The sequence below is a fragment of the Diaphorina citri genome, unplaced genomic scaffold, assembly GCF_000475195.1.
Source record: "Diaphorina citri unplaced genomic scaffold, Diaci psyllid genome assembly version 1.1 scaffold927, whole genome shotgun sequence".
NCBI classification, from domain to species: Eukaryota; Metazoa; Arthropoda; class Insecta; order Hemiptera; family Psyllidae; genus Diaphorina; species Diaphorina citri.
In genome coordinates this window covers 111,525-121,481 of record NW_007378358.1, presented here as the reverse complement: position 1 = coordinate 121,481, position 9,957 = coordinate 111,525, and the positions used below count along the sequence as shown (strand labels likewise).

General features: G+C 37.7%; 1 protein-coding gene across 1 annotated transcript in view; it reads left to right on the top strand.

Annotated features, from left to right (window-relative positions):
- Positions 1 to 1,346: 1,346 nt before the first annotated feature.
- LOC103513120 overlaps positions 1,347 to 9,957 on the top strand; it is a gene marked incomplete at its 5' end in the record, with an annotated part of 72,440 nt that continues 63,829 nt past the window's right edge. Inside the window, 4 exons of the mRNA XM_017445688.2 lie at positions 1,347 to 1,382; positions 2,053 to 2,085; positions 4,100 to 4,250; positions 6,259 to 6,370. Coding sequence (XP_017301177.2) covers positions 1,347 to 1,382; positions 2,053 to 2,085; positions 4,100 to 4,250; positions 6,259 to 6,370 — 332 coding nt within the window. The remainder of the gene's footprint in view (positions 1,383 to 2,052; positions 2,086 to 4,099; positions 4,251 to 6,258; positions 6,371 to 9,957) is intronic.

The window sequence follows — 9,957 nt, the reverse complement described above, 5'->3', positions numbered from 1 at the left end:
AGTAAACCCTTGTATGGTGTTGAACTTTTTATTTATTTAGTAGTTATTTAGTTTCAGAAAAATCTTTACGTCTAACATTGACTTTTTGGCGGTTTTCAGCTATAGCGACAAAACGGTTAGAGATATTGTAAAAGTTAGGGTAAAAGAACACTCAAATAAGCACCATTCAATACGATAAGGAAAGTCGTGTGATGTTCACACCAGATTTTTTTTTTATATATACTTTTTTTTTAAATACGTATTCCGCAAATGTAATAGAAAGTCGTGTGATGTTCACACCAGATTTTTTTACTGGAGGTTATTTGTATTCCTTCACACGTTAGTTAACGTTCCGTCGTAGAGGTTATGTTTATCTGTTTGTTCAGAAAGCCGTTGTTGTATAGACTCGGCAAAGTTATAATCTCATTTGATTATATTATATTTCAAACTCTTTTCTCTTTCCATTAGCATTACTAAGCAGTTAATTAAAAAATATAGCACAAAAAACAAGCATCCGGATGAAAAAAAATCTTGGGGCATGCATAATGGCGGCTCTTGGAATTAAGTATTTTCGGTCTCGAGGGATGTTATAAAATTTTGTAGACGTTTAAATTGAATTGATTCCGGTCTGATCTTACTATGTAGGTATATGAAACCCCATCAATATATCTAGGTAAATAATCATTCCTAAAGGTATGTTTAAAAAACGCAAGAAAAAAAAAAAAATCTTTCTCCCTCTCCGTCCCATTCACCTGAGCCGTCCCTGAGATGAGATGAATAGGGTTTCTCTTGTTTTTTCTTCTTTTTAGAAAAAAAAGTAAAAACAATCCCTGATAAATAAAACGGAAGCTCAGGATTTATTATTTGCAATGTAGAGGAGGAAAAAAGTCCCTCGCATTCACAGGTAAGGACAGGGAGAAAGACCAGTAGGGGAGGGAATTTTTATAACAGGGAAAAGAGTTAATCTTAATTAGTGGCTAACTTTTTTTCTATACCAAAATAACTTTGCTAAGCTTTCAAAACCCTTTCATTAAATAAAAAATAGAGAGGGAAAAGTCTACCTTAGCATCCGAATGTTGAAACAAAGGAAAGAAGAACAAATTTAGATTTAGGCCTTTGGATTTACGGTGGATTCTGAACAATAGTAATGTCGGATCTGCATCAGAAGGGGAAATGGTAAAACGGGAAACGGTTTGTTAATGCTTTCTGTTCTTAGCAGATAAAAGGATAATTCTTCATAATTATAGTAACGTTTGACTTGAAAAAGGTCTTGATCTTATTTCAGATTCAAATTTGTAAGCTTTACATGTCTACCGAATTATATTGATTTGTTTGTCAATTTACATTTGATTTTATTTTTGTTTCAGCGCTATTTGGGGATCAAGCAAACAAGTCATTCTCATGTAAGTTCATTTTGTTTATTCTTATTCATCCATCAGACTGGTAATAAAAAGTCGTACAATGTTCACACCAGATTATTATTATTTTTTTATCAACTTTCACCTTTCATGACATTGTTCACTTGGTTTACGATAGGTCTGCAACTGGCATAAAAAAGTTCGGAGTAACATTTTTTTAACCTCCAAGTTTTGAAAGTTTGACAGCTTTCCAATTATTCTAATATAAAGGTAGGTACATGCCATACTTTTTGATTTGTAATCATTTGTATGCTCCTAATATCTGGTTTATCCTGATAAAGACACTGTGAATGACACCCAAAATCCAGTTAACAGCCAGTAAATTACTGGCATTACTTAAAGGTGCGTTTCCACTCCCTCGGCATAATCTGTTTCCATTTGTTTAACAGATCATGGCGATCGGCAAATCCCGAGTGAGTGGAAACGCATCATAAATTCATAATACGATTTTTAACTTTTTATTAATCTTGAGATACTTCGTTTACTAACTTAACATTATTTATGTTGCTTCCATGCTGCTCTTACCCCTTTCCAGAGGAGAAAAGCCCCTCATAAAACGATTTTTTTTTTTTTTTTTTTTTTTAATCTTAAGATACTTCGTTTACTAACTTAACATTATTTCTGTTGCTTCCATGCTGCTCTTAACCCTTTGCAGAGGAGAAAACTGAACACGAGGGTAGTTTCCAACGTAAGTATTCATTTCTATTAGTAACTTGACCAGGAGGGCCGTTGCACGAAATTACAATCCAATTACCACTTTGCACCTCGCCCATCCGAACCTCAATAATATGTTTTCCCTGCACAATTTATATGTATAGTTTCACGTTACCCTTGTAACTCCTGTTCAATCATGCCTTTTCCCATGATGCACCTGCACTCTTCAAGTCTTCCTCTCCATAATGCACTCCTCCCCCTCCCTCCCATGCCTCACTCTTTCTCTGTCCTTGCTCTCCTGCTTCTCAAGCTACTTCTCTTTCCCCTTCTTTCACTCCCTAACTTTCTCTGTCTCTTTCTGTTTCTTTTCCTATTTGCCCTATTACATCCTATAGGAAGCTCTCTCTAACTTTCTTATCACCTCTCTCTCTCTCTCGCTCTCTTCTCTCTCTCTCTCTCTCTTTCCCCCTCTTCTCTCCTTTTTCTCTTTCCATACCCTCCTCCTTTCAGTCAGAGTCCTTCTCCACCTCCAATCTTCATACCCTTCTTTTTCCTCTTCTTCTCAGATCCGTTCTCTTCCACCCAACTCCTTCCTCTCTCCTCCACTTTGCTCCCTCCTCTCTCCTCATTCCTCTCTCCTCCATGCCTGTCAAACTCTTCAAGTTTCTCATCTCATCAGATCCTGAGCTCTCTCTGAGTCCTGACTGAATTTTAATCTCACAACCACTGCACCAGTTACACCACAGTGCACCACAATACTTTCGCAACTTTTCTCTCCGTCTCGATTATTTTCACTTGAGATGATTCCCTTTCTTGAGCGAGCGCATTTCTTGGTGGTGTCTCCGGGCCTTGTTTTAGGAATTTAGGAGGAGATATCTCTCCTTTAAGACGAAAGTGTGGCGGTCCATCAGCTACATATTACAAAACGGACTTGGACATGTTATATCGAAATCGGTCCCTAGTTTTACAGAAAATAAGTAAAGAGGTACGGACCAAGAACTACTGATCATTAATGGCGGGTTTGACCTTGTCTCGATCGGAGGTTTTACTAAATAAGAGATTTTTTAACGGCCCAAAAATTTATCCAATCTAGCCCGCAACACGATAGGAAATTATGAATCAAGATGCACTCCACGATCATCTTGATCTTCAAGCGGTTTGATGTCTCGGGTCAAATTACCTACAGATTTACTTACCTGCCGTAAACTAAGCCCCTGATTTCTGAACCTAAAACCGCCTCGCTCCCAGTTGCCCTCTGCAAGTTGCTTCCACTAAAACACCATGTGTTGCACGGATCTCAGACACTTTGAACATGCATTCTCATCTAATTTGAACACCCCCACAGTTAATTTCGTGCACCATAGGTATTTCTTTTCCTCTGTGTGTTCTCAGTTCTCTGTGGTGAGCACCGTTTTCTTCGTTTCATATTCGTAAGAACAGAGTTGTGTGGGAACAGTAAGAGAGGAAGAGAAAGAGATACCTAGGTGCTTTAAATAGGAATGAGAAGGAGAGTGATAGATGCGGAGGGTTTAAAGGACGAGGTTGGAGGGAAGAAGAAGTTGGAGAAAAAGAGGGAACAACAGAGAAAAGGGAAGAGTTTTAAATATTAGAACAGAACTGGAAAATGTTCTAGAACAATTCCGAATTTTACCTCGTGGTGAAGGTGGTTTCTAAATTTGCATCCAGAATCAAAAATAATGTCTCAGATAGTTACTTACGTCTACCTCAGTATGAATTTTCCTTCTCTTCTTCAATTATTCAAAATCCTAATGGTGTTACATAGACCACTTTATTCTTGTGGTTATAATCGGCCCCATTCGACCCTCAGAGTCTTGTAGTGCCATCTTACTGATCTACATTCTTCATTTATAAACTTTAAACTAACTTTCGAAGTTAACTATTCCACTACTATGGAGGAATTGTGAAATGATTGAGGGAGATAGGTATTTTGTTGTTGTTGATGGATTGTTTCGTTGTTTAGTAGTCCGTGATATAACGATCTTATTGATTCCTCCTGCTTTAATTCCTGTCTTCGGTTTTGTTCTCAGGGTGACGGGACCTATGATACTGTCAGCACGTTGCAGTTCTTCGCCAGCCGCTTCGAAAATGACGTCACGTTCAGTTGTGAAGCCACCAATCCGGTCAAGGAACTCAAGAACGAGGGATCACTTCGCAAAGAGGACCGTCTGGAAGTTTTTTGTAAGTAAAAGGAATTTTTAATTGGTGTTAAGCATATTTAAATGCTTGTTACAAATATCGTTCCCCGATTATTACACCTAGATAAATTTTATGACTTAACTTGGACTCGAACCTTGTTTTGTAAGTACATATTAGCTATAAATTGATCACCAAGATGATTCTGTGACTGGGGATTACAGAATATCATCTTATGAAGATTTGAAGTGTTGTGTGCTTCTCGTCATTTCTTTAGGAACTTGAAGTTTTGTACAATATACCTTTGTAGCAACCTCCGTGGCGGAGTGGGTATCACATTAGGCTTTCGCACTGGAGGTTCCGGGTTTAATTCCCTGCACAGGAAGTCGATGTTTTTCCGTTTTTTTTTTTTTTTTTAGAGGGAAATTTTTACGCACAGGTGTCAAATTTCTCTACCCCAATCCTTCAGACGGCGGCGGTGTGGCGGCTCAAAGCTAAGCTTCTATCAATTTTGGCGAAGTCGAGGGAATTTGACACCTTGTGTTTTCTTTTTGATCAAGATTGTCTGTGACAACCTAATGCCGGAGTTTAGCTGGATTGAGATAAGACAAGGATTGAGCTATACTTACCAAGTACCTGTGTCGAAGTAGGATTGAACTCAATTTTGAGATCTTCAGACGGCGGCGGTGTGGCGGCTCAAAGCTAAGCTTCTGTCAAGTTTGGCGAAGTCGAGGGAATTTGACACCTTGTGTTTTCTTTTTGTACTTTTTGATCAAGATTGTCTGTGACATACTAATGCCGGAGTTTAGCTGGATTGAGATAAGTAAGACAAGGATTGAGCTATACTTACCAAGTACCTGTGTCGAAGTAGGATTGAGCTCAATTATGAGATAGGTCCTCCGAGGTGGTAAGACCCAAACTGATACATGAACAAACTGAATCACCGGGTTGGACCAGAATAAAATTGAGACATCGATTTTTCAGCATCACCTAATTTTGGTTTAAAAAGACATTTTTCCCCTTCAATTTCAACAATATTGACAGACATGTTTCCACCATAATGTTTAGCTCATTGTAACTAATTAATTGGTAACTAAAATTATTTCCTTTTACTTTCGGAAATACGTACACAGCTTATTCCTTAATTTCTTTAATTGATTCGAACCAAAATAATTTAAAGGATTAAAGATTTGGGACCGCAAAAGCCGTCACCGTCGTTTCCAGGGAGTTTCTTCTTGCAACGAAACGTAACAAAAAATCCCTTAATCTTCGGAAGTCAATGTGATAAGGGAGAGGGAAAAATACCTGCGAAAGAGAGACAGGGGTTAAACACGGCGCGTGGGTTTTCTAATCTTGTCACAATGTTTGAAAGTGCTTTCCAATATAATTATATATAAAAAAAACATGGAAATTAAAAATACATCTAAATTCTAGTATTTTTTGACGTTTTTCTCGCGCGTGTACCCCTGAGTTTGTGCTGGATTTTCCCACACAAACATAATAATAGATATCGTAAGCATTGGGAACAAATTTAGATTTAGGCCTTTGGATTTACGGTGGATTCTGAACAATAGTAATGTCGGATCTGCATCAGAAGGGGAAATGGTAAAACGGGAAACGGTTTGTTAATGCTTTCTGTTCTTAGCAGATAAAAGGATAATTCTTCATAATTATAGTAACGTTTGACTTGAAAAAGGTCTTGATCTTATTTCAGATTCAAATTTGTAAGCTTTACATGTCTACCGAATTATATTGATTTTAGGAAGACGAAGAGAAATAACGTGGGTTTTGCGGCAGAGATTAATGTAACAAGATTCATGCGAGAAATGCGAGAGTGGTATTGACAATCCGACCGTCTCCTTTACTCCTTCTCCTCCTTTTTTTCCTCTTTCCTCCTCTTTCCATCCTCATTCTCTTTCTTCCACTTTTCCACCTTTCCTTCGGTAGGTACTCAAAATAATTAGGTAGATATAAGTAATTATTAAATGTAACTCTATTCAAAGTCTCTTCTCAAGATAAATCTGAACTAATAGTGAATCTTCTTCAATTGCAGATCCCCCTATTGTTATGGTGAACGCCAGCAACTTGGTTGTCAATGAAACCAGCGACATTTTGATATTCTGTACCTACGAAGCTAATCCTGCCACGCTCAAGTCCATCAAATGGTGAGTACAAAATTATTATTGTTCACAATCGTTCTATCTTTAGAAGAAGCTTTGATTTTTAATTAACTTTATTAAATGTTTACTCAAGTAGGTACCTATATTAGCATTATCTTTTCATTAACATTGAAAATGAAACTGTAGATTATGATTGAATCGAGAAAAAAAGTAAAAGGTACAATAAAATCGAACGAAGAAGAGAAAATTTGTATAAATAGAAAAAGAGTATTGTCGATTGCAATATTTTGCAGAATTTAAAGAACAGAGAAAAAACATTATAAATATTTCATTATTCGATGTTGAATTAAGAACAAATAATGGTGAATTTCGAAACAAAAAGTACGATTATTCAACGAGCAAAAAGGAAAGGAACAGCGGAAATGTAGTAAGCAAGCACGTAAAAAAACTCTTGTCATCTAGATCAGCATTTTCTAAACAACTGTGACACAAGTTTACTCTGAGGCACAGGGAAGCTCAAACCTATCGAAGGGATTTAAAATTAGTCTGGGATACAGCGAAATAATGGCAACAAAAAGAGATATTTTGCTTAATTAATCAACGAGCAAAAAGGAAAGGAACAGCGGAAATGTAGTAAGCAAGCACGTAAAAAAACTCTTGTCATCTAGATCAGCATTTTCTAAACTGTGACACAAGTTTACTCTGAGGGACAGGGAAGCTCAAACCTATCGAAGGGATGTAAAATTAGTCTGGGATACAGCGAAATACTGGCAACAAAAAGAGATATTTACCTGCTTAATTAATAAGATCGAACTGAAAAAATTATGGCTGAAGTGAATAAAAAAAAAAAAATGAGGGAAGTCACAGTAGCTCAGAGGTTGAACGTTGAATCGTAATCTGGTGAACTTGTACTCGAGACTCAGTAGTGACATAAAAATTGAGTATCGTCGTTTCCAGGTGGACATTTGTTAAAACTTTGGTTAACAAACAAATAAATTAATAATATCTTGTTTTCTGGTGGACAACTACACCAGGGCAAAAACGAAGGTTGCGAAACGCTGAACAAGAGAGATGCACTTATTAATAATATCTTGTTTTCTGGTGGACAACTACACCAGGGCAAAAACGAAGGTTGCGAAACGCTGAACAAGAGAGATGCACTTTTTTGTTTTATTAAAAACGAAAGAAACAAAGATCAGGGAAATGTTTTGCAATTCAAAAAAAGGAAAGCTAAATCTAATGAAGTCAACTGAATCTAATATATCAAGGTACACAACAGCCACGCTTGAATTCTAATCTCGAAACTCAAGGAGAGGAAGAAAGAGGAGATGGAAAATTGAATAATAAGAGAAAGGAGAAATGAAAATTGGACGAAAAAACGGAAAATGGAGCACATCATATACGACCACACTATGTAGCACAGCAATCATAGGTACATATCTACTATGGACTGAAGCAACAGGGAACACAAAATTAAATTGGAATTGGATAAACCCGTTTATTGGACGCTCATCAGCATTCAGAAATGCCGGAACTTGGTGAATATTTTTCCATCCATCTTTGAGAAATATGTGTGAGACGAATCTCGTTCAAAAGCGTTGTTGTTCTCATCTTCAGGAAGGACCGTGAAGACCATCTCCAGGAAGAACCAAAATTCTTGGATACCATATGCACGGATCTCTCAGGGACTGCCGTTAGTTTTTGACTGCATCGTATGCACTTATGTGTGCGTCAGTGTAATGTGCAACATATTTAACCAAAGCAGAAGGAAGCACTGGAGTTGCATATAGTACAAGAGAAGTGCATTTATTGCACAATGTAGGTTATTGTACAGGGTTGCAGCTTTGGACCTATAATATCATTCCATAATCATACATGTTTTTAGAATTTTAGAAAATGGTCTGTTGAAAATCGATTTCGAGGAACCTTAAGGTCGCCACTCATGCTCAGAGTCTATCAGATAATCTGAACGTGTGTGGCGAGAAAAGCTCGAGACCCAAGTTTGTCATACCTTCTGAGAGGCCGTGGTCGGAAGCTTTTTCCGCCACGCAAGTTCCGACGGTCTGGGTATGACTGACTGGCCTTAGAATCCTTAGATGAATGAACCAATTTTATTGATCTCACCTAATGAAGGAGAAATGGAGACCTCACTCACTGCTCTCTATTTGTATTATGCTCATTGCATTTTGGTATGGTAATTTTTTCAGTCGGAAAAGAAGAATACTGGATGAGGAGGGAATGAAAAACCGAGAGGTGTTTTAGTAGGTCAAATCTGAAGAATCTGATTTCACGTTTCAAAGGATGTTCTCCACAATGGGAAGGAAAAGGGAAAGGGTGTACGAGTATGTATCAGAGGAAGAGAAATCGGAAGAGAGATTTGAAATGTATTCTTACATAATACACTCTGGCATTAGACGATATGGAATAGAATATGCATCGTATGCACTTATGTGTGCGTCAGTGTAATGTGCAACATATTTAACCAAAGCAGAAGGAAGCACTGGAGTTGCATATAGTACACGAGAAGTGCATTTATTGCACAATGTAGGTTATTGTACAGGGTTGCAGCTTTGGACCTATAAGATCACTCCATATTCATAAAAATATGGCTTCCGAAGCAGTAGCTACAGCTACACTGAAATGAAGGAGAAGACATCAAACAGAACGGAGTGGAGAGTTGAAGGAGATGATGATGATTAAAAAAATAGTCTGTTAAAAATAGATCTCGGGGAATCTTACCTGTGCCCCACATTCAGGCTCAGAGTCAATCAGATAGTCTGAACGTGTGTAGCAAGAAAAGCTCGAGACCCAAGTTTGTCATACCTTCTGAGAGACCGTGGTCTGAAGCTTTTTCCGCCACGCACGTTCCGACGATCTGAGTGTGACCAACTAGCCTTAGAATCCTTAGATGAATGAACCAATTTTATTGATCTCACCTAATGAAGGAGAAATGGAGACCTCACTCACTGTTCAGAGGAAGAGAAATCGGAAGAGAGATTTGAAATGTATTCTTACATAATACACTCTGGCATTAGACGATATGGAATAGAATAGAATAACATAACCCGATGGAGTTAGTTCCACTGTTCTGATTCTCATGAAGATGCTTGTCAAGTTAAAGGAAAGGTGAAAGCAAAGTTGAAGAAACAACCTCGGATGACACGATGAGTTCACCATAGTGAACTGAAACTGAGTGAAAATCAACCGAAAAAATATCAGAACTAATATCGAGTATAACTCTCGAAAATCGATAGCAAAAAGGTGTCTGACCATAGCGTCCTCTTATCCATAGGAAGTGGGGTAAACTTAACAAACAGAACCCCACCGGTATGTAACAAACCCACCCTGTATATGAGTTTTCACCAAACACAATTATTCCTTGTAAAGTTTTCCCTTGGAACATGATAAATTTGGACGTAGGTAATGCTTTTATAGATAACGACGGACATAAACGTCCTCTTATCCATAGGAAGTGGGGTAAACTTAACAAACAGAACCCCACCGGTATGTAACAAACCCACCCTGTATATGAGTTTTCACAAAACACAATTATTCCTTGTAAAGTTTTCCCTTGGAACATGATAAATTTGGACGTAATGCTTTTATAGATAACGACGGACATAAAATCAATT